This window comes from Ranitomeya variabilis, chromosome 4 (assembly GCF_051348905.1).
Source record: "Ranitomeya variabilis isolate aRanVar5 chromosome 4, aRanVar5.hap1, whole genome shotgun sequence".
Classification (NCBI taxonomy): Eukaryota; Metazoa; Chordata; class Amphibia; order Anura; family Dendrobatidae; genus Ranitomeya; species Ranitomeya variabilis.
Genome location: NC_135235.1, coordinates 543,062,683 through 543,087,091, shown reverse-complemented (window position 1 = coordinate 543,087,091; position 24,409 = coordinate 543,062,683). Strand labels below are relative to the sequence as shown.

The window sequence follows — 24,409 nt, the reverse complement described above, 5'->3', positions numbered from 1 at the left end:
TGGTCGTGGTGAGGGTTCGGTGACCCCTCACTAAGGGGGGGGTACTGTTGTGAATTTGCTTTTTGCTCCCTCTAGTGGTTACTAGTTTTTTGACTCTGGTTTTTCTGTCATTCCTTTTATCCGCACCTGGGTCGTTAGTTAGGGGTGTTGCTATATAAGCTCCCTGGACCTTCAGTTCAATGCCTGGCAACGTAGTTATCAGAGCTAGTCTGCTGTGCTCTTGTCTACTGATCCTGGTTCCAGTTTTATCAGCTAAGTCTGCCTTTTGCTTTTTGCTATTTGTTTTGGTTTTGTATTTTTGTCCAGCTTGTTCCAAATCTACATCCTGACCTTTGCTGGAAGCTCTAGGGGGCTGGTGTTCTCCCCCCGGACCGTTAGACGGTTCGGGGGTTCTTGAATTTCCAGTGTGGATTTTGATAGGGTTTTTGTTGACCATATAAGTTACCTTTCTTTATTCTGCTATCAGTAAGCGGGCCTCTCTGTGCTAAACCTGGTTCATTTCTGTGTTTGTCATTTCCTCTTACCTCACCGTCATTATTTGTGGGGGGCTTCTATCCAGCTTTGGGGTCCCCTTCTCTGGAGGCAAGAAAGGTCTTTGTTTTCCTCTACTAGGGGTAGCTAGATTCTCCGGCTGGCGCGTGTCATCTAGAATCAACGTAGGAATGATCCCCGGCTACTTCTAGTGTTGGCCTTAGGAGTAGATATATGGTCAACCCAGTTACCACTGCCCTATGAGCTGGATTTTTGTATTCTGCAGACTTCCACGTTCCTCTGAGACCCTCGCCATTGGGGTCATAACAGGGGCCCCTCGGCCTCCGATTTGGTTGGCGGGGCCCCTCGGCCTCCGATTTGGTGGGCAGGGACCCTCGGCCTCCGATTTGGTGGGCGGGGCCCCTCGGCCTCCAATTTGGTTGGTGGGGCCCCTCGGCCTCCGATTTGGTGGGCGGGGACCCTCGGCCTCCGATTTGGTGGGCGGGGACCCTCGGCCTCCGATTTGGTGGGCGGGGCCCCTCGGCCTCCGATTTGGTGGGCGGGGACCCTCGGCCTCCAATTTGGTGGGCGGGGACCCTCGGCCTCCGATTTGGTGGGCGGGGACCCTCGGCCTCCGATTTGATGGGCGGGGACCCTCGGCCTCCGATTTGGTGGGCGGGGCCCCTCGGCCTCCGATGTGGTGGTCGGGGCCCCTCGGCCTCCGCTTTGGTGGGCGGGGCAGGGCCCCTCGGCCTCCGCTTTGGTGGGTGGGGCCGCTCGGCCTTCGATTTGGTGGGCGGGGCTCCTCGGCCTCCGATTTGGTTGGCGGGGCCCCTCGGCCTCCGATTTGGTGTGTGCTCTGCCTGGGGCCACTGTGCTCTGCCTGGGGCCCCATATGCTGCCTGGGGCCCCTGTGCTCTGCCTGGGGCCCCATATGCTGCCTGGGGCCCCTGTGCTCTGCCTGGGGCCCCATGTTCTGCCTGGGGCCCCTGTGCTCTGCCTGGGGCCACTGTGCTCTGCGTGGGTGTAGGACACTGGTGACGTCACTTATCTCCGGACATTAGCCTTGGACATTAGCTACGGACATTAGCTCCGGACATTAGCTCCGGACATTATCGCCGGACATTAGCTCCGGACAAAGCCACGGAAGTTGGCACAAATTGCAGGAAGTAGTATTTTAGGCAATTATATATTAGATGGGGCAGATATTAGCCAAAATTAGTTCAGTGTCTTCAGTAACCTCTAATTCTTCATATTTTTCACCCAGAAAAAAATATGGACTTAAAATTAAAGCAGGTTAAGTGAGGACACAGCTAGAAACAAGTCAAGTTGTCAACTTTGGTTGTCAGCATAGAAGAATACACCTTCATACACAGGCTACAGAAGGACCATGTGATTTTTTTTTTCAACCCACCCAACTAGTGGTGAGCGAATAAACTCGTTACTCAAGATTTCCCGAGCACGCTCGGGTGTCCTCCGAGTATTTTTTAGTGCTCGGAGATTTAGTTTTCATCGCCGCAGCTCGATGATTTACAGCTACTAGCCAGCTTGATTACATGTGGGGATTCCCTAGCAACCAGGCAACCCCCACATGTACTTATGCTGGCTAACCGATGTAAATCATTCAGCTGAGGCGATGAAAACTAAATCTCCGAGCACTAAAAAAATACTCGGCGGACCCCCGAGCGTGCTCGGGAAATCTCGAGTAACGAGTATATTCGCTCATCACTGCACCCAACTTTAAGATCCTGCAGATGGCGCGGCTTGACAGAGAAGAGCCAACATGCAGAGAGGAGAAGGGAACACCCTGAACACCCTGGGATGCTAAGTAGTTATCTTGTTATAAAAGTAGCAGATATAAATGTGAACTTTATGCTGTCCAAACCACAGGGACATTGAATCAGACCTTGGTTTCAATGTATACTTTACTCTGAAATGCTCCAGCGTTAAGTAAAAACATGATTTGAAGAGATAATTGAGGTCCATAAGGAGAGATGAATCTACTCCAACAATGCCCCGAGCCACTTTCTCCCAGCTTCCTCTAGTTGATGGGAGAGACCTGTCTAAAGAGGTGCAGGCTGGCTGGGGCAGTACCAGACCAGACGCATCTCTCCTTACGGTCCCCAACCAGCTTCTCATACTACATTTTCTCCGAAACACTGGCGCGTTTCAGAGTAAAATATACCTGGTTACAATCTTACAGCCAGGCTCCTATCCTCCTGCCTATGGATTTGGTAGCATTAATTGAGTGACAGGTTCCCTTTAGTTACATACTTAGTAGTTGCCCTTGTTAAAAGTGGGTTGCCCACATTTTGTAGGAAGAGTCTCTGATGATTGGATCCTCAATGATCATCTATCCAATACACTTCTGTGCGTTGAAACGAACTGGGTGTCCCTTGAGTTATGTGCAGCAGCTCCTGAAGATGGAGGCCTTGAGACAGTGGAGGCATGCAGTCTACAAGTGAGTGTGATATACCCCACACCTGATAGCAAATTGGACTGGGACACAATTTTCCTGTAAAGTGCAAGGGTGTTATGGAGCAGTAGCTCACCCACAGCTACCGGTCTTGGGCACCTTACACATGCTCGAATCGTGTTGCACCAACATCTGCATGAGCTCTAAGTTAGAATTCCCTAAGAAAATATAGAAAAACTGACTGAACAGCCATCTAGTCTGAACTGGTGCATAACCAAAAAGTCTTACATAGCAAATAGATAATGGCTGCACTCAAGTTTATTGTGCTAAAGCAAGGAAATGTGCAATACATGAAATGTGAACAGCATAATGGCTTGTGAAATTTATGAAAAAACACATGAGATTTTTAGCACAAAATTTGGCCAAATGTTGTGAGCCCATTCACCAAACGTCAAGGTAATCTCAGATCGAATGGGTAACTAACCTGTCTGCCTAGTGTGAACACTTACCTATGGCTAATAAAATGGTAAAGCCTGTATTTATAGAGGAGGTTAGAACCAACTGTGTTTGGATGTAATTAAAATCACAGCATGGTGAAGGGCGGGGCGTTCAAGTCAGAAAAAGCAATACATAGTAAATATAGAAAAACTGACTGAACAGCCATCTAGTCTGAACTGGTGCATAACCAAAAAGTCTTACATAGCAAATAGATAATGGCTGCACTCAAGTTTATTGTGCTAAAGCAAGGAAATGTGCAATACATGAAATGTGAACAGCATAATGGCTTGTGAAATTTATGAAAAAACACATGAGATTTTTAGCACAAAATTTGGCCAAATGTTGTGAGCCCATTCACCAAACGTCAAGGTAATCTCAGATCGAATGGGTAACTAACCTGTCTGCCTAGTGTGAACACTTACCTATGGCTAATAAAATGGTAAAGCCTGTATTTATAGAGGAGGTTAGAACCAACTGTGTTTGGATGTAATTAAAATCACAGCATGGTGAAGGGCGGGGCGTTCAAGTCAGAAAAAGCAATACATAGTAAATATAGAAAAACTGACTGAACAGCCATCTAGTCTGAACTGGTGCATAACCAAAAAGTCTTACATAGCAAATAGATAATGGCTGCACTCAAGTTTATTGTGCTAAAGCAAGGAAATGTGCAATACATGAAATGTGAACAGCATAATGGCTTGTGAAATTTATGAAAAAACACATGAGATTTTTAGCACAAAATTTGGCCAAATGTTGTGAGCCCATTCACCAAACGTCAAGGTAATCTCAGATCGAATGGGTAACTAACCTGTCTGCCTAGTGTGAACACTTACCTATGGCTAATAAAATGGTAAAGCCTGTATTTATAGAGGAGGTTAGAACCAACTGTGTTTGGATGTAATTAAAATCACAGCATGGTGAAGGGCGGGGCGTTCAAGTCAGAAAAAGCAATACATAGTAAATATAGAAAAACTGACTGAACAGCCATCTAGTCTGAACTGGTGCATAACCAAAAAGTCTTACATAGCAAATAGATAATGGCTGCACTCAAGTTTATTGTGCTAAAGCAAGGAAATGTGCAATACATGAAATGTGAACAGCATAATGGCTTGTGAAATTTATGAAAAAACACATGAGATTTTTAGCACAAAATTTGGCCAAATGTTGTGAGCCCATTCACCAAACGTCAAGGTAATCTCAGATCGAATGGGTAACTAACCTGTCTGCCTAGTGTGAACACTTACCTATGGCTAATAAAATGGTAAAGCCTGTATTTATAGAGGAGGTTAGAACCAACTGTGTTTGGATGTAATTAAAATCACAGCATGGTGAAGGGCGGGGCGTTCAAGTCAGAAAAAGCAATACATAGTAAATATAAATAATAAATAATATAATAAACTTGAGTGCAGCCATTATCTATTTGCTATGTAAGACTTTTTGGTTATGCACCAGTTCAGACTAGATGGCTGTTCAGTCAGTTTTTCTATATTTACTATGTATTGCTTTTTCTGACTTGAACGCCCCGCCCTTCACCATGCTGTGATTTTAATTACATCCAAACACAGTTGGTTCTATCCTCCTCTATAAATACATAATAAATATTTTATTAGCCATAGGTAAGTGTTCACACTAGGCAGACAGGTTAGTTACCCATTCGATCTGAGATTACCTTGACGTTTGGTGAATGGGCTCACAACATTTGGCCAAATTTTGTGCTAAAAATCTCATGTGTTTTTTCATAAATTTCACAAGCCATTATGCTGTTCACATTTCATGTATTGCACATTTCCTTGCTTTAGCACAATAAACTTGAGTGCAGCCATTATCTATTTGCTATGTAAGACTTTTTGGTTATGCACCAGTTCAGACTAGATGGCTGTTCAGTCAGTTTTTCTATATTTACTATGTATTGCTTTTTCTGACTTGAACGCCCCGCCCTTCACCATGCTGTGATTTTAATTACATCCAAACACAGTTGGTTCTAACCTCCTCTATAAATACAGGCTTTACCATTTTATTAGCCATAGGTAAGTGTTCACACTAGGCAGACAGGTTAGTTACCCATTCGATCTGAGATTACCTTGACGTTTGGTGAATGGGCTCACAACATTTGGCCAAATTTTGTGCTAAAAATCTCATGTGTTTTTTCATAAATTTCACAAGCCATTATGCTGTTCACATTTCATGTATTGCACATTTCCTTGCTTTAGCACAATAAACTTGAGTGCAGCCATTATCTATTTGCTATGTAAGACTTTTTGGTTATGCACCAGTTCAGACTAGATGGCTGTTCAGTCAGTTTTTCTATATTTACTATGTATTGCTTTTTCTGACTTGAACGCCCCGCCCTTCACCATGCTGTGATTTTAATTACATCCAAACACAGTTGGTTCTAACCTCCTCTATAAATACAGGCTTTACCATTTTATTAGCCATAGGTAAGTGTTCACACTAGGCAGACAGGTTAGTTACCCATTCGATCTGAGATTACCTTGACGTTTGGTGAATGGGCTCACAACATTTGGCCAAATTTTGTGCTAAAAATCTCATGTGTTTTTTCATAAATTTCACAAGCCATTATGCTGTTCACATTTCATGTATTGCACATTTCCTTGCTTTAGCACAATAAACTTGAGTGCAGCCATTATCTATTTGCTATGTAAGACTTTTTGGTTATGCACCAGTTCAGACTAGATGGCTGTTCAGTCAGTTTTTCTATATTTACTATGTATTGCTTTTTCTGACTTGAACGCCCCGCCCTTCACCATGCTGTGATTTTAATTACATCCAAACACAGTTGGTTCTAACCTCCTCTATAAATACAGGCTTTACCATTTTATTAGCCATAGGTAAGTGTTCACACTAGGCAGACAGGTTAGTTACCCATTCGATCTGAGATTACCTTGACGTTTGGTGAATGGGCTCACAACATTTGGCCAAATTTTGTGCTAAAAATCTCATGTGTTTTTTCATAAATTTCACAAGCCATTATGCTGTTCACATTTCATGTATTGCACATTTCCTTGCTTTAGCACAATAAACTAGAATTCCCTAAGAGACTTTGAAAATGAGTTTTCCACACTAGACAACGTCTTTAAGGTAAAGCATAATTGCTATTTATTTCCTTTATCCTTACTCCATTTGTATATACCATATATACTCGAGTATAAGCTGAGTTTTTCAGCACTTTTTTTATGCTGAAAAAGACCCCCTCGGCTTATACCTGAGTGAGGATCCCAGAAGACGGAGGGGGAACGGCAGCAGTTTAGCAGCAGGTCACAGGAGGCAGGAGCCGGCGGCTGCTGCCAAAGGCTGGGTCCGCTGCTAAAAAGAAATGAATATTCACTGCGCTGGCAGCAGTAGCGTAGCTACCGGGGGGCAGAGGGTGTGAGCGTCCCGGGCAAGGTGCTCAGAGGGGGCCCACCCGGAGCTATGCTACTGTAACTGTATCGGCGCGCGCAGCCACCCGGCCGTTATGGGGCCCCTGAGCAGGCGTGGGGGCCCGGTGCCAGCAGTGGGCCCCCCGCCCGTCACCGCAAAGTCAGCTGTATCAGCATTTAGCCACTACAGCTGACCGCATTGATGAGGGAAGGAGCGCGCAGCTCTCCCTCTCCCATCACCCCCCTGTCAGCGTCTGACGTCACCGATGCCAACACTGACAGTGGGCACGGTGATGTCACCATCTGGCACCCGCTGTCAGGAGATGAGCGGGAGTTCGGAGCACTGCTGGAACAAGGAGGAAAAGAGGTGAGTATTTATATATTTTTTATGGGGGCTGCCTTATACTACAGGGTTTGCCTATGGGGGTACTGTCTTATACTACAGGGTCTGCCTATGGGGGTACTGTCTTATACTACAGGATCTGCCTATGGGGGTGCTGCCTTATACTACAGGATCTGCCTATGGGGGTGCTGCCTTATACTACAGGATCTGCCTATGGGGGTGCTGCCTTATACTACAGGGTCTGCCTATGGGGTGCTGCTTTATACTACAGGGTCTGCCTATGGGGTGCTGCCTTATACTACAGGGTCTGCCTATGGGGTGCTGTCTTATGCTACAGGGTCTGCCTATGGGTTGCTCTTCTATTATAGGGTCTGCCTATGTGGTGCTATCTTTTACTACAGGGTCTGCCTATGGGGGTGATGTCTTATACTACAGAGTCTGCCTATGGGGTGCTGCCTTGTGCTATAGAGTCTGCCTATGGGTGCTGCCTTGTGCTATAGGGTCTGCCTGTGGGGAGTGCATTATACTATACTGAAGACTATCTGGTGCATTATACTATAAGGAGGCCATCTAGTGGGCCATTGTACAGTGTGGGGATTACAGTGAGGGGGCCATCGTACAGTGTGGGGATTACAGTGAAGGGGCCATCATACAGTGCTGAAGCCATCAAACAGTTTGGGGGCTACTAAGGGGTCAGTATACTGTGTGGGGGTGGATTACAGTGAGGAGGCATCATGGTATGTATAAGAGAGCATCATACTGTGTATAGGGAAGCTGTACAGGGGGCAGACTCGGGACATTATACAATGTGAAGTGGGCACTTATTGTTATAGGTGAACTCAGGTTACTGTGACAATTAAAGGGCCACACAGGGCAATATTACTTTCTAGGAGGTAAAATGTGGGCACTGTTTTCTAGGGCACTTGCACCCGGCATTACTATATTATAGAGGGGTGCTTTAGAATTTAGAAGGCACAGAGAACCACACAGCAGGTGCAGTAATAGGGACACATATGGCAGCAGCGGCTCAGTATTGGGGTATCAGGTGCAGTAATAGGGACACATACGGCAGCAGCGGCTCAGTATTGGGGTATCAGGTGCAGTAATAGGGACACATATGGCAGCAGCGGCTCAGTATTGGGGTATCAGGTGCAGTAATAGGGTCACATAGGGCAGCAGCGGCTCAGTAGTGAGACATCAGCAGGATGAGGAGTTTGTGCAGGTTGGGAATAGATGGTGATGGGGCTGGAATATGAGAAGTGAAATGTGTCTTTGTTGTAATCTCTGCAGATGAGTCCTGGCTGGAACAAGTTGTCATGATGGTCTGGGCCAGATGGAAAAGACGTAAAAAGTGAACGATTCCATCAGAAAGAACGTCAGTGGTAAGTCATTATCTGTAACTGTGCTGTGATCTCTTATACGTTCTGTAGGGCTGGTATCTACCACTGACCATATGGCGGTAATATCTATGTTGGTCTTGAAATAGAGATTATCTTCAGTAATAGCGCGGTCATCGGCTGAGGTTCTCCTCCACTATTTCGGTGCGTCACCGAGTTGTAATCAAGCTTACGTGGTTAGCGGCCCACTCAGAAGCTTCGCCCCCCTGAACCAAAACCCTAGCTACGCCTCTGGCTGGCAGTGAGTATCCATTTCTCTAATAGCGCGCACAGTGTCAGCCGCAGCCGCCGGCTTCCAGCAGCGGCCAGGCGGTCACGTGTGCCGCTACTTAACCCCTTCACCCCCGGAGCTTTTTCCGTTTTTCCGTTTTCGTTTTTCGCTCCCCTCCTTCCCAGAGCCATAACTTTTTTATTTTTCCGTCAATTTGGCCATGTGAGGGCTTATTTTTTGCGGGACGAGTTGTACTTTTGAACGACATCATTGGTTTTACCATGTCGTGTACTAGAAAACGGGAAAAAAATTCCAAGTGCAGTGAAATTGCAAAAAAAGTGCAATCCCACACTTGTTTTTTGCTTGCCTATTTTGCTAGGTTCACTAAATGCTAAAACTGACCTGCCATTATGATTCTCCAGGTCAGTACGAGTTCATAGACACCTAACATGACTAGGTTATTTTTCACCTAAGTGGTGAAAAAAAATTCCAAACTTTGCAAAAAACAAAACAAAACAAAATTGCGCCATTTTCCGATACTCGTAGTGTCTCCATTTTTCGTGATCTGGGGTCAGGTGAGGGCTTATTTTTTGCGTGCCGAGCTGGCATTTTTAATGATAGCATTTTGGTGCAGATACGTTCTTTTGATCGCCCGTTATTGCATTTTAATGCAATGTCGTGGCGACCAAAAAAACGTAAATCTGGCGTTTCGATTTTTTTTCTCATTACGCCGTTTAGCGATCAGGTTAATGCTTTTTTTTATTGATAGATCGGGCGATTCTGAACGCGGCGATACCAAATATGTGTAGGTTGGGGTTTTTTTTAATTGATTTATTTTGATTGGGGCGAAAGGGGGGTGATTTAAACTTTTATATTTTTTTTATTTTTTTCACATTTTTTTTTACTTTTTTTTTTAACTTTTAGGCCGGGGTCACACATGCGTGTTTTACGTACGTAAGAGCGCAAAAACTACGTACGTAAAACTCGCATTACATACGGCACAATGCTTCTCAATGGGGCTGCTCCTATTAGCCGTATATTACGGTTCAGTATTATACGGCTTTCTACGGCCGTACAAAATCGCAGCATGCTGCGTTTGTCAGCGTATTGCGCAAATAATACGCCAATGAAAGTCTATGGGGGCGAGAAAAATACGGATTCCACACGGACCTGCAGTGTGACTTGCGAGAAATACGCAGCGGTGTTAGTGAAAAGTCTGTAATTCAATTGCCGGCTTTTTCCTTCTCCTTCACAAACCCGACAGGATATGAGACATGGTTTACATACAGTAAACCATCTCATATCCCCATTTTTTTTGCATATTCCACACTACTAATGTTAGTAGTGTGTATGTGCAAAATTTGTGCACTGTAGCTGCTAAAATAAAGGGTTAAATGGCGGAAAAAATTGGCGTGGGCTCCCGCGCAATTTTCTCCGCCAGAGTGGTAAAGCCAGTGACTGAGGGCAGATATTAATAGCCAGGAGAGGGTCCATGGTTATTGGCCCCCCCTGTGGCTAAAAACATCTGCCCCCAGCCAGGGCCGGACTGGGACAAAAATTCAGCCCTGGCATTTGAAGGTACATAGGCCCACTTGTCGTATGGTGGTAACACACTAAGGCTAAGTGCACACGTTCAGGATTTTTCACTTTTTTCATGTTTTTTCGCTATGAAAACGTGAAAAAAAACTCACATTAAGCATCCTATTTTTAGAATGCATTCCGCAATTTTTGTGCACATGCTGCATTTTTTTCCGTAGCGGAAAATCATTCCGGAAAAAAACGCAGCATGTTCATTATTTTGCGGAATTACGGGGATTCCGCACACATAGGAATGCATTGATCCGCTTACTTCCCGCATTGGGCTATGTCCACCATGCGGGAAGTAAGCGGATCATGTGAGGTTGGTACCTGGGGTGGAGGAGAGGAGACTCTCCTCCTCCACGAACTGGGCACCATATCCCTGTAAAAAAAAAAAAGAGAATTAAAATAAAAAATATTGATATACTTACCTTCTGATGGCCTCCGGAGTCCTCCCGCCTCTCAGTGGTGCACGTGGCGCCTTCCGTTCCGTGGGATGCTGTGTGCGAAGGACCTGGGATGACGTCGCGGAGGTGTCAGTGCACGCTTAGTGGAGATGGGATTTCATAAAATCCCATCCACTATGCGTAACATCTGGTTGCTGTGGATAGGTCACTGCATCAAATCCACAGCAAATACGCCAAGTGGAAACATACCCTCAGCCATCAGATTTCCTTTAAGATCCCATAGGTGCCATCTACTGTATGTCCCATGGTTGACTATTAGGCCGGCCTCACACTGGGCGTAAGACAATACGCCACGTATTATACGTCCGTACTACGGCCGTAATACGGAGAAATGTTCCCAAAATATTGATCCGTAGTCAGGGTGTGTCAGCGTATTTTGCGCATGGCATCCTCCGTATGTAATCCGTATGGCATCCGTACTGCGAGATTTTCGCGCAGGCTTGCAAAACCGACATCTAATGGATTTATGTGCTCAAATGTTCATTAAAACATATATACAGTATATATATATATATATATATATATATATATATATATATGTCATTGAGACACATATATATATATTCTGTATTTATATTTACTACAGCGTGATATCTGTGAAAAGCCGGTAATTCAATTGCCGGCTTCTCATTTCTCCTGCACAAACCCGACAGGATATGAGACATGGTTTACATACAGTAAACCATCTCATATCCCCTTTTTTTTTGCATATTCCACACTACTAATGTTAGTAGTGTGTATGTGCAAAATTTCAGCGCTGTAGCTGCTGAAATAAAGGGTTAAATGGCGGAAAAAATTGGCGTGGGCTCCCGCGCAATTTTCTCCGCCAGAATGGTAAAGCCAGTGACCGAGGGCAGATATTAATAGCCAGGAGAGGGTCCATGGTTATTGGCCCCCCCGTGGCTAAAAACATCTGCCCCCAGCCACCCCAGAAAAGGCACATCTGGAAGATGCGCCTATTCTGGCACTTGGCCACTCTCTTCCCACTCCCTGTAGCGGTGGGATATGGGGTAATGAAGGGTTAATGCCACCTTGCTATTGTAAGGTGACATTAAGCCAGATTAATAATGGAGAGGCGTCAATTATGACACCTATCCATTATTAATCCAATTGTTGGAAAGGGTTAAAAAACACACACACACATGATTTAAAAGTAGTTTAATGAAATAAACACAGCGGTTGTTGTAATAATTTATTGTTCTCTCAATCCATCAGGAACACCCTCGCTTGGCAAAATAATAAACGCACAAGATACATACCTTCTGGTGAACCGTCTCGTCCCACGAAGTAATCCATCTGAAGGGGTTAACTAATATTACAGGCAGGAGCCCTGCTAAATGCAGCTGTGCTCCGTGCCTGTAATCCCCGGCGAATGAATGAAATGTAGGTCATTGACCTACATTTCCTTCAGTCGCGGTGACGCGCCCCCTGGTGGATGTTCTCATATGACCTGGAGTGTGGGAAAAAGTTCCCAGGCTGCAGTTCATGAGAACATCCACCAGAGGGCGCCTCACCGCGACTGAAGGAAATGTAGGTCAATGACCTACATTTCATTCATTCGCTGGGGAATTACAAGCACGGAGCACAGCTGCATTTAGCAGGGCTCCTGCCTGTAATATTAGTTAACCCCTTCAGATGGATTACTTCGTGGGACGAGACGGTTCACCAGAGGGTATGTATCTTGTGCGTTTATTATTTTTCCAAGCGAGGGTGTTCCTGATGGATTGAGAGAACAATAAATTATTACCACAACCGCTGTGTTTATTTCATTAAAATCCTTTTTAATCATGTGTGTGTGTGTTTTTTAACCCTTTCGTACTATTGGATTAATAATGGATAGGTGACATAATTGACGCCTCTCCATTATTAATCTGGCTTAATGTCACCTTCCAATAGCAAGGTGGCATTAACCCTTCATTACCCCATATCCCACCGCTACAGGGAGTGGGAAGAGAGTGGCCAAGTGCCAGAATAGGCGCATCTTCCAGATGTGCCTTTTCTGGGGTGGCTGGGGGCAGATGTTTTTAGCCACGGGGGGGGGGCAATAACCATGGACCCTCTCCTGGCTATTAATATCTGCCCTCGGTCACTGGCTTTACCATTCTGGCGGAGAAAATTGCGCGGGAGCCCACGCCAATTTTTTCCGCCATTTAACCCTTTATTTCAGCAGCTACAGCGCAGAAATTTTGCACATACACACTACTAACAACTAGTTAATAGCGGCGGGTGATCGCGATTTCACCCGCCGCTATTGCGCGCACATGTCAGCTGTAAAAAACAGCTGACATGTCGCGACTTTGATGTGCGCTCACCGCCGGAGCGCACATCAAAGCGGGGGTCCCGACATGTGACGTACTATACCGTCACATGTCGGGAAGGGGTTAAAAGAAATGAATATTCACTCCTCTCCACTCCCATGGGCATGGAGGGCAGTGAATATTCATTCTGTTAAGCAGCGGGCACACGTGATCGCCCGGCTGCTGCAGGTGCTGGCACCAGAACAAGACGCTGCGAGGGAGTACAGGGATGGTAAGTAGGATGGTTTATTTTGTTATGTTTTTCTGATGGGGCCATGCATACCAGGATAGGGATAAAGAGCCATGCATACCAGGATAGGGATGAGGAGCCATGCATACCAGGATAGGGATGAGAAGCCCATGCAGACCAGGATATGGATGAGGGGGTCATGCAGATGTAGCGCCCCCACTGCCGCAGGGCCGAGGGGTACCCGATACCGGGCCTCTGAGTCTCTGCTCTGGGGTTGTCATGGTGGCTAGACCCGGTCCGTGACCCTGCTGAGGGGCGCCCAATGGAGGGTGTGGGTGGTGATGATACTGTGAAGTGCCGGTCGCGGTCGATAACGAGGACACCAGGTTGCAGTCTCTTTACCTCTTTACTGAAGGCTTCAGGATCCTCAATCCGGAATACGGTTAACCGGGCCGCGCAAGCCTGGCCGGTCCGATGGCACATCCAGAGCTCCCTTTGCAGGTGGAAATCTGTGCCTACCTTCTAGCGCTTGTGTGTTGTGGTCCTCCCCTGCTGTGCTTACGGGATAGTCCCCACAACTGTTGTGTCTGTTTCTCGTGTTCCCTCACAACTCGATTCTGATGTTCTTCCACGTCCCCCAGATCTTATGGTTAGGACGCACCCGTATGACGGGGAGGCTCGGAGCTCTTCCGGGACTCTAGCGTCGCCCCACTCCTGTTGTTACCCCTCCTGTGTCTTCCTAGGTCAATTGGGTGAGACAGCCCGCCTATAACTGACTGTCCTGCCGTAGGTTTGAAGTTTGGCCTGGAGCTCTATACTTCCTCGGCGTTCCGGCCACCGGTTACGCGCCTCAGTAGGATGTTGTCTCGTCTCTCGTCTTACAGCACGACTCCTACTGGTATTCTCCTTGTTGCGTTGATCTCGTTTCTCACTCAGCACAATAAACCTCGCTTCTTGTCCTTTCTTGGGGTACCGCCGCTATATCGTGCAGGCGCGGTCCCGTAACGTTCTCTCTGGTTGCTAGGCCTCTGTCAGGATCCCACCCCTGACAGGGACCCCTCTGAATCTTCCCCTACAACACCCTCTGCCACAAGGTGTTGCCTGGTTCCAACCCAGTCAGCTTTCTCCTCTAACTTCCTATCCAACCCCCAGTTTTACCAGACTGTGAGGAGTGGCCTAATGCATAGTGCCCTTAGCTCCCCCTGGAGGCCAGACTGTGAAATGTATTGGTGTCTGTGATACCTGGTCAGGTGAACTCCTTCAGTGCCATCAGACGTACCATAGCCCCCCTTAGTGGCGGAGCAACAGTACTGCAACGACCAGGACTCTGGGGTGCTGCACAGACCAGGATGGGGATGAGGAGCCATGCACACCAGGATGGGGATGAGGAGCCATGCAGTCCAGGATATGGATGAGGAGGCCTTGCAGACCAGGATGGGGATGAGGGGACAATGCATACCCGGCTTATACTCGAGTCAATAAGTTTTCTCAGTTTTTTTGTGGTAAAATTAGGTGCCTCGGCTTATACTCGGGTCGGCTTATATTTGAGTATATGTATACAGTAATTTATTTTCTGTGTGTAATCTAAAAAACATCTACTGTATCAATTCTGTCTATAAACTTTGCACTGCAGCCTTGAATATGCTTTAGCATAGGCAAAGCAGGAAGTTAGAGTAAGCAACTAAAGCCCCTTTCACACATCAGTTTTTGCAAATAGTGAAAAACTGATGCAACGGATCCGTTTTTCCTCTGGATCCGAGAGAGAATGCATTTTTTCAGAATGGAAAATGCACGATTACTTTAAAGAAAATGGAATCGGTCGCCGGATTCCATCATTTCACCTCATGTTTCATCCGTTTTTCGTCGGATCCATCGCTGTGTGTTTCTTCGCTGGACTGAAAAAACGTTCCTCTATACTTTTTCTCCAGCCGCCGGAAAACTAATTTTCAACAGATAAAGCAAAAAACGGATGAAACGTGAGGCCATCCGTCGCAATCCGGCGCTAATACAAGTCTATGAGAAAAAACGGATCCGGCGGCAACATTTGCCGGATCCGTTTTTTTCAAAATTTGCCGGATTGTACCTAACGGCAAAAACTTGATGTGTGAAAGGGGCCTTATAAGTTATCACTGAGACTAAGACAATTACTGTGTAAATTCAAAATTAATGGTCAGCAAAGTGTTAGGCTACTTTCACACTGGCGTTTTTTGAATACGTCACAATGGGTCGTTTAGGGGAAAAAACGCATCCTGCAAAGTTGTTTGCAGGATGCGTTTTTGCCCCATAGAGTAACATTACCGACGCATTGCGACGTATTGTCACACGTCGCAACTGTCTTGCGACGGTTGCGCCGTGTTGTGGCGGACCGCCGGGAGCAAAAAACGTTACATGTAACGCTTTTTCCGACCCCCCTCCCCGCACCTCACAATGGGGCAGCGGATGCGCCGGTGAAATGCATCCGCTGCACCCGTTGTGCGGCGCATCAAACGCTAGCGTCAGTAACCTCGGCCCGACGCACCGCGACGGGCCGAGCCCGACACTAGTGTGAAAGTAGCCTTAGTTGTTTTGGGCACTGGACCATCACATGCTCTAAAAAACAGATTTCTGTCACTGGCTGCATCTCGGGACGAAAAGAGCTCTGCAGGCTGACTCACTATTTAAAGTATGCATGGGATCTAGCCGGAAACATGATGCTCCTGCATATGAGTATATAGAATGCTGCATTCAGCCCGTGTACAATTGGTATCAAAATTATTTCCTTTTTTTTTTTCCTCTCGTTACGCCAAGAGTCAACTGTTTTTTATTTTTCTTCCAACATAACTATTTGAGGATTTTTTTTTTTGCAGGACGAATTGTACGTTTGAAGGTCGCCATTCAACTAACCTTATAATGTAGTGAAAAATGGGGGGAAAATACCAAATACAGTGAAATTGTGAAAAAGCACAATTACACCATTTCTTTTTGCATTATTTTTATTTTGTGGTTAAAATTACCTGGTGACATGATTCTTCAGCTCAGTACGATTGTGACAATACCAAATATATACATTATAGGTTTTTTGTTATTTAAGTAGTGAAAAAAATCTGAAATCAGAGACTCACAACTTTTTTTTAAGGGGTATGGTTTCTCCTTATGGAGAGTGACATACCATCTCTGGCTTGTCAAGGTAAGGAGGCTTATTAGCCGTGCAATGCTCCTCTGGGAAATATAATATGCAAATTGCCTCTTCTGAGAAAAAGAGGACTTAAAACTCTATAGCGCCACCTGTTGGAAGTAGCGATCCTACAAGTCACAATCAACCCTTTTAACGAGTCGTGCAATATGACTTAAGGTACCGTCACACTAAGCGACGCTGCAGCGATACAGACAACGATGCCGATCGCTGCAGCGTCGCTGTTTGGTCGCTGGAGAGCTGTCACACAGACCGCTCTCCAGCGACCAACGATGCCAAGGTCCCTGGGTAACCAGGGTAAACATCGGGTTGCTAAGCGCAGGGCCGCGCTTAGTAACCCGATGTTTACCCTGGTTACCAGTGTAAAATGTAAAAAAACAAACAGTACATACTCACCTTCGAGTCCCCCGCTGTCCGCTTCCTGCACTGACTGAGTGCCGGCCCTAACAGCAGAGCGGTGACGTCACCGCTGTGCTGTGCTTTCACTTTATGGCCGGCGCTCAGTCAGTGCAGGAAGCGGACGCCGGGGGACGCGAAGGTGAGTATGTACTGTTTGTTTTTTTACATTTTACACTGGTAACCAGGGTAAACATCGGGTTACTAAGCGCGGCCCTGCGCTTAGTAACCCGATATTTACCCTGGTTACTATTGTAAAACATCGCTGGTATCGTTGCTTTTGCTGTCAAACACGACGATACACGGCGATCTGACGACCAAATAAAGTTCTGAACTTTAATCAACGACCAGCGATATCACAGCAGGATCCTGATCACTGCTGCGTGTCACACTCAACGATATCGCTAGCCAGGACGCTGCAACGTCACGGATCGCTAGCTATATCGTTTAGTGTGACGGTACCTTTAGGAGAAAAGCCAAATCAGTATCTCAATTCGCAGACACAGTGTTTCAGGCTGTTGGCCCTCGTCAGTGCAAAGCATGAGAACTGATTTGGCTAGGTGAGAGGCTCTGAACTGGGGTCTAAGGGGTATCGTTTCTCCTTATGGAGAGTGACATACCAGCTGGCTTGTCAAGGTAAGGAGGCTTATTCGCAGCAGGTGGCACTATAGAGTTTAAGTCCTCTTTTTCTCAGAAGAGGCAATTTGCATATTATATTTCCCAGAGGAGCATTGCACGGCGAATAAGCCTCCTTACCTTGACAAGCCAGAAATGGTATGTCACTCTCCATAAGGAGAAACGATACCCCTTAGACCCCAGTCCAGAGCCTCTCACGTAGCCAAATCAGTTCTCATGCTTCGCACTGACGAGGGCCAACAGCCCGAAACACCATGTCTGCGAATTGAGATACTAATTTGGCTTTTATCCTAAGTCATATTGCACGACTCGTTAAAGGGCTGATTGTGACTTGTAGGATCGCTACTTCCAACAGGTGGCGCTATAGAGTTTAAGTCCTCTTTTTCTCAGAAGAGGCAATTTGCATATAACTTTTTTTTATTTTTCTATAAATGGTGCTGGGTGAGGACTTGGTTTTCTTTGCATGGTGAGCTGACTTTTCTTTACGGATACCATTTTGGGGTTCATACAACATTTTTAAGATATTTTTTGCCTTACACTTTTCATTGTACGAGTTAAATAAAATGATAAATTGTGATGGATCAAACATTTGTGTATGTGGTGATAATTAATGTGCTTATTTATTAATTTATTTTAACCCTTCACCCCGTAGTCTATTTTCACCTTTATGACAGGCCAATTTTTACAATTCTGACCACTGTTAATTTATGAGGTCATAATTCAGGAACGTTTCAATGGATCCCACTGATTCGGAGATTGGTTTCTCGAGACATATTGTACTTCATGGTAATGGTAAAATATCTTTGATATGACTTGCATTTATTTATGTAAAAAAACTGAAAAAATGTAATGTAAAATATTAAAAATTTCACAGAAATATTTTATGTACATTTTTTTGAAAATTACCCAATTTTAACCCCTTCATGACCACAGGTTTTTTCGTTTTTTTTTCGTTTTCGTTTTTCGCTCCCCTCCTTCCCAGAGCCATTACTTTTTTATTTTTCCATCAACATGGCCATGTGAGGGCTTATTTTTTGCGGGACAAGTTGTACTTTTGAATGAAATCATTGGTTTTAGCATGTCGTGTACTAGAAAACAGAAAAAAAATTCCAAGTGCGGTGAAATTGCAATGCAAAATAAAGTGCAATCCCACACTTGTTTTTTGTTTGGCTTTTTTGTTAGGTTCACTAAATGCTAAAACTGATCTTCCTTTATGATTCTCCAGGTCCTTACGAGTTCATAGACCCCAAACATATCTAGGTTCTTTTTTATCTAAGTGGTAAAAAAAAAATCCACACTTTGCTTTAAAAAACAAACAAAAAAACCCGCAATATTCCGATACCAGTAGCGTTTCCATTTTTCGTGATCGGGTGAGGGCTTATTTTTTGCGTGCCGAGCTGCTTTTTTTAAATTATACCATTTTGGTGCAGATACATTCTTTTGATCGCTACATCATTTAGCGATCAGGTTAATCCTTTTTTTATTGATAGATCGGGTGATTCTGAATGCGGCAATACCAAATATGTGAAGGTTTGATTTTTTTTTATTGTTTTATTTTGAATGGGGGGTGATTTAAACTTTTATATATTTTTTTTTTTTTTCACTTTTGCCATGCTTCAGTAGCCTCCATGGAAGGCTAGAAGCTAGCACAACTCGATCAGCTCTGCTACATAGGAGCGATGCTCAGATCGCTCCTATGTAGTAGATTTACTGCATTGCTATGAGCGCCAACCACAGGGTGGCGCTCACAGCAGTCCGGCATCAACAGCCATAGAGGTCTTCAATAGATCTCTGGTTGTTATGCCGATGCATCGCTGACCCCCGATCACATGACGCAGGGCAGCGATGCACGTATTTCTGGCCCAATGGTCGGAATTGCTAGTTAAATGCCGCTGTCAGCGTTTGACAGCGGCATTTAACTAGTTAATAGTGGCGGGTGGATCGCGATTCCACCCGCCGCTATTGCGGGCACATGTCAGTTGTACAAAACAGCTGATATTTCCCGGCTTTCATGCCGACTCACCGCCGGAACCCACCTCAAAGCAGGGGTTCTGACTGTGAAGAAGGAGACCGTGTTCTCCAAAACACTTCTGCTGGTCACGTGACAGTTGATATCACACAAGGTCCTGCTGGCGTACGGCTGCAACGCAGGTTTTGATCGCGAGTCTGCCAACGCTTGTGTACCACTGGAGAGGAGGCCCAGGGAACGTGTGCCACCGGCCGGGACAGCGCTCCCAAAAAGAAATATATTTCCAAGCTGCTACCAAAACTTCAACAAAGTTTTTTTTATATAAACATTATTACTTTCCATCATCCATCCCCTTTAATTGCGCGCCCAGGGCCAAGGGCCGGGTGACTGCTGCCGTGACCACCCCTTTAAGAATCGTCCCACCAGGTTCCGAGGACTCCACGGCCCTAGCGGGTGTTGCATCTACTTTACATCGACACAATTTTTGAAATATTTTTTTTTTAAGGTTGTTATAAGGGTTAAAAGTTGACCAGTGATTTTCTATTTTTACAACAAAATTTGCAAAACCATTTTTTTAGGGACCACATCACATTTGAAGTGACTTTGAGGAGCCTACGATAGAAAATACCCAAAATTGACATAATTCTAAAAACTACACCCCTCAAGGTACTCAAAACCACATTCAAGAAGTTTATTAACCCTTCAGGTGCTTTACAGGAATTTTTGGAATGTGGAAGGAAAAAATAAACATTTACTTTTCTTTCACAGATTTGTAATCTTGCCTGAAGAAGGAGCCACTGTGCTCTGAATGCTTGCAAACATATTATTTTCTGGATAGCCAATAAAGGTATCACTCCTAGAATACTTCTGTCATCATTAGGCAGAAAAGTATTCACATCGATTTTTCTGGCTAACACGGTACCACAATACAATTTGTTATTGTACATCATCTTTTCTTTCACAAAAAATTTCCTTTAGACATTTTTTTTTTTTTACTTTCACAAGGATAACAGGAGAAAATGAACCATATATTTTGTTGTGCAATTTCTCCCAAGCATGCCGATACCCCATATGTGGGGGAAATCTACTGTTTGGGCGCACGGCAGGGCTCGGAAGGGACGGAGCGCCATTTCACTTTTTGAATGTAAAATTTACTGGCATAGATAGCGGATGCCATGTCATGTTTGGAAACCCCCTGATGTGACTAAACAGTGGAAACCCCCCCCAAGTGACCCCATTTTGGAAACTAGACCCCTTAGGGACCTTATCTAGATGTGTACTGAGCACCTTGAACCCACAGGTGTTTCACAGAAATTTATAACGTAGAGCCGTGAAAAAAAAAAAATGAAATTTTTTCCTTCAAAAATCTTTTTTATCTCCAAATTTTGTATTTTCACAAGTGTAACAGGAGAAAAAGGACCCCAAAATTTGTTGTGCAATTTCTCCTGAGTCACGGATACACCATATGTTGTCGAAAACTACTTTGAGGAACAGTGCAAAGCTCAGAAGGGAAGAAATGCCATATTACAGTGCAGATTTTGCTGCACTTGTTTGAGAGTGCCATGTCACATTGGCAGAGCCCCTGAGGTGCCAACGCAGCAGAACTCCCCATAGATGACCCCATTTTACAAGCGAAACCTTTCAAAGAATTCATCCAGGGGTGCACTGATTATATTGCCACCACAGGTGTGTCACAGACTTTTATACCATTGGGCAGTGAAGAAAAAATTATTTACATATTTACCACCAAAATTGTGTGTTAGCCCCAAGTTTTACATTTTCATACTGGGAAATGGGTAAAAATTTGTTCCACAATTTCTGCTGAATGTAGAAAAGCCCTATATGTGGATGTACAGTACTGTTTAGCCTCACGGAGAGACTCAGGAGGGATGGAGCGCTATTTGCCTCCTGGAGTGCAGATTTTCCTAGAACAGTTTGAGGACTCCATATACAGAGCTCCTAAGTGCTAGTAAGGCCGGTTTCACACGTCAGTGGCTCCGGTACGGGAGGTGACAGTTTCCTAATGTACCGGAGCCACTGACACACGTAGACACATTAAAATCAATGCATCTGTGCAGATGTCATTGATTTTTTGCGGTTTTGTGGTTTCGTGTGGTACCCAGCACGGTGCATGTGGTACCCAGTGGGCACACGTGTGCCGCACGTGTGCCACACTGATGTACACCAGAAACGTAGGGGCACACGGACACGGATAATTCCGGTACCGATTGTTTCCGGTACCGGAATTATCTGGACGTGTGAGACTGGCCTAAAGCAGAATAGCCCTTCAAGTGACCCCATTTTGGAAATTATAACCCTTTGGGAATTTATCTACAGACATAGTGATGATTTTGACTCCATGGGTGTTTTAAAGAAACAAACAGCAGTGGATGTTGCTGAGTGAAATTTGCAATCTGCCATTGTAGTGATCAGTATGTTGTAGTACCCATATATTATGCCCAGCTCATGCTTCTGAACAAACGCACCTGTAAATTAGGCAGGCTTTCATCATTACAGAAATGCCACACATGTGGGCACCAAATGTTGTTTGGGCACATTGGGGCTCAGAAGGGGGGGATTTGGATTTGGGAGCGAAGAATTTGCTGAATTTCTTTTGGGATGCAAGGATCCTTTTCGCTTTTCCAGAGACTTTGTGCTACCAGTAAAGTGGAAGTCGACTATATTTCTGTTAACAGAGAACGGACCGTTAGCACCACGCCTGATCCCTGTTCTGACAGGCATAGTCTCCAATGTGTCTCTTCACTTACCCATGCTGCAGACAGTTCTTCCCTTCCCCATGCTCTGCATGCTTCCAGCTGGTTTTCTAGCCATGTCCTTAGGGCACGTGCGCGTGTGCTCCTGCCCTCTTAGCGGGACAGCATGTGCACTTGCTATTTCCTCCCCAGCCAATGGCTGTGGGACATTATGTATATATTGCTTCCTTCCCACTGGAGAGGTGCCTTAGCAACCTTCCTGTTTCACAGTCTAAGTTGTGTAAGGTTGCATTCCAGACCCTGCTTGCAGCACTCAACTGCAGATCCTGCCTGCTGCACTCAACTACAAATCCTGCCTGCTGCACTCAACTGTAGATCCTGCCTGCTGCACTCAACTGCAGATCCTGTCAGCTGCACTCTGATACAAACACTGCCTGCTGCAGTTTGATACAAACACTCTCTGCTGCACTCGGATGCGAACTGCCTGCTGCATTCTAATACAAACTCTGCCAGCTGCTCCCTCCAGTCTGTCCTCTGGGCCCAGCTGCTGCACGTCCATTGGTCTGTCCTGGAGTGGCACCTGGCATTCATCGGGAGTCAAGTCTAACCTCACCATCAGAGGCTCTAGTGAACAGTCAGGTGTTCACTTAGTCACGCCCCTCCAGGCTCTCCATGGTCCGTGGCACGGTGGTTCCACAAACCACGTCCGTGACAGATTGCTCAGGCCATGGATCCCGCTGTACCCCGGATCCTCCCGATTCGGACCATGTACCAGGAGCTTTGCTGCAGTCTTTAACCACTAAGTTGGAGGCTTTAAGCATCCCTACTGAGTTTCAGCATGTTGAAGCAGCCATGTTTTTTTCAGAGACTTCCCAGTTTGCTTAGTTCAAGATCCAGGTCCCCGACTCGCAATCCGAAACACTGCTGCAGGTTCATCAATTAGTGCCGGCTACATTTTGAACTTCTCCTGCACCACTTCCCTTTGGACTGAGCAAAAGTAGTGTTCCTTATGTCGCACTATGGAGGCGAGGTGTGATTGAACACATTATGGGAGAGAGAGGATCCGATCATCTCCAATTTGCCTGCCTTCTTGGAAGCTTTTTGCAAAGTGTTCGATGAACCTGGGCGAACCACCTCAGCAGCTTCCGCTCTTCTCTGTTTATGTCAGTCCAATTCTTCTGTGGGGCAATATGCGGTACGCTTTCGCACCCTGGAGTCCAAACTCAGATGGAATAACGAAGCTTTGGTGGCGACATTCTGGGAAGGGCTTTCTGGAGATATTAAGGATGAGTTAGCCGGTCGAGACCTACCAACTACCTTCGATGACCTGATCTCCCTCGCCATCCGTATAGACCTCCGCTTCCGTGAGCGTGCTAGTGAGGTGGCACATGAAAGAGAACAATGGCGTCTGGCTCTGTCTTTTCAAGGACCGCCTGTTCCTTTGCCCTCCCTTGTCGAGGACTCATCGGAACCTATGCAGATAGAACACATTGCCCTTGCTAGACAGCGACTGAGGGATCGTCACACTAAAGGCCAGTGCCTGTATTGTGGAGTTATGGGTCAGTCCATTTGAGTCTGCCCGGTGAGACCGGAGAAGCTCCAGTATCTAGTGGTGGTAGGAGAAGTCTCCTTAGACAGAAAGGACATCTCCCTACCTCTGAACCTTATGGTAGACGTGACATCCGGTGAATCCCAATTTGTTGAGTCGGCGTATTTGGATTCCGGGGCAGCCGGAAATGTTATCCTCCAGGCGATAGTGAATCAGTTCCAAATCCCAGTTTATCCGCTCAAGAACCCCCTGCCAATAACATCTGTCCATGGAAGATGGTTCGTCTGGCTACTGAGCCGCTAGAGGTCCGTATTAGGATGCTTCATACTGAGAAGATTGCCTTCTATGTTCTTTTCCACATGTCTCACTCCTTTCTCTTAGACCCACCATGGCTATGGCAGCACGAACCTGTGTTGGATTGGAGAACTGGAGAGGTGCTCGCTGGGGACACTCCTGTCATGAGAAGTGTCTGGCTCCTGTAAGTCCGGTTAAGGCCCCGTCTTTTCCAGCATCGCTGCCCGGTTTGCCATCTTCCTATTGGTCCTTTGCCAATGTTTTTGACAAGAAGGAAGCAGAGACTTTGCCACCCCACAGGCTGTATGACTGCCCTATTGACTTGATTCCCGGATCTACACACCCTAGGGGACGAATTTACCCTCTGTCCCCAGCTGAGACTCAAGCTATGTCGAACTACATTCAGGAGAATTTGGCCAGGGGGTTCATTC

At 45.8% G+C, this 24,409-nt stretch overlaps 1 protein-coding gene across 1 annotated transcript in view; it reads right to left on the bottom strand.

Moving 5' to 3' along the window:
* Positions 1 to 22,313, bottom strand: part of SGCA (sarcoglycan alpha) — an 86,625-nt gene extending 64,312 nt beyond the window's left edge. Inside the window, exon 1 of the mRNA XM_077252544.1 lies at positions 22,190 to 22,313. Within this exon, the coding sequence (XP_077108659.1) occupies positions 22,190 to 22,253 (64 nt within the window). The 5' untranslated portion in view covers positions 22,254 to 22,313. The remainder of the gene's footprint in view (positions 1 to 22,189) is intronic.
* Between the last annotated feature and the right edge of the window lie 2,096 nt (positions 22,314 to 24,409).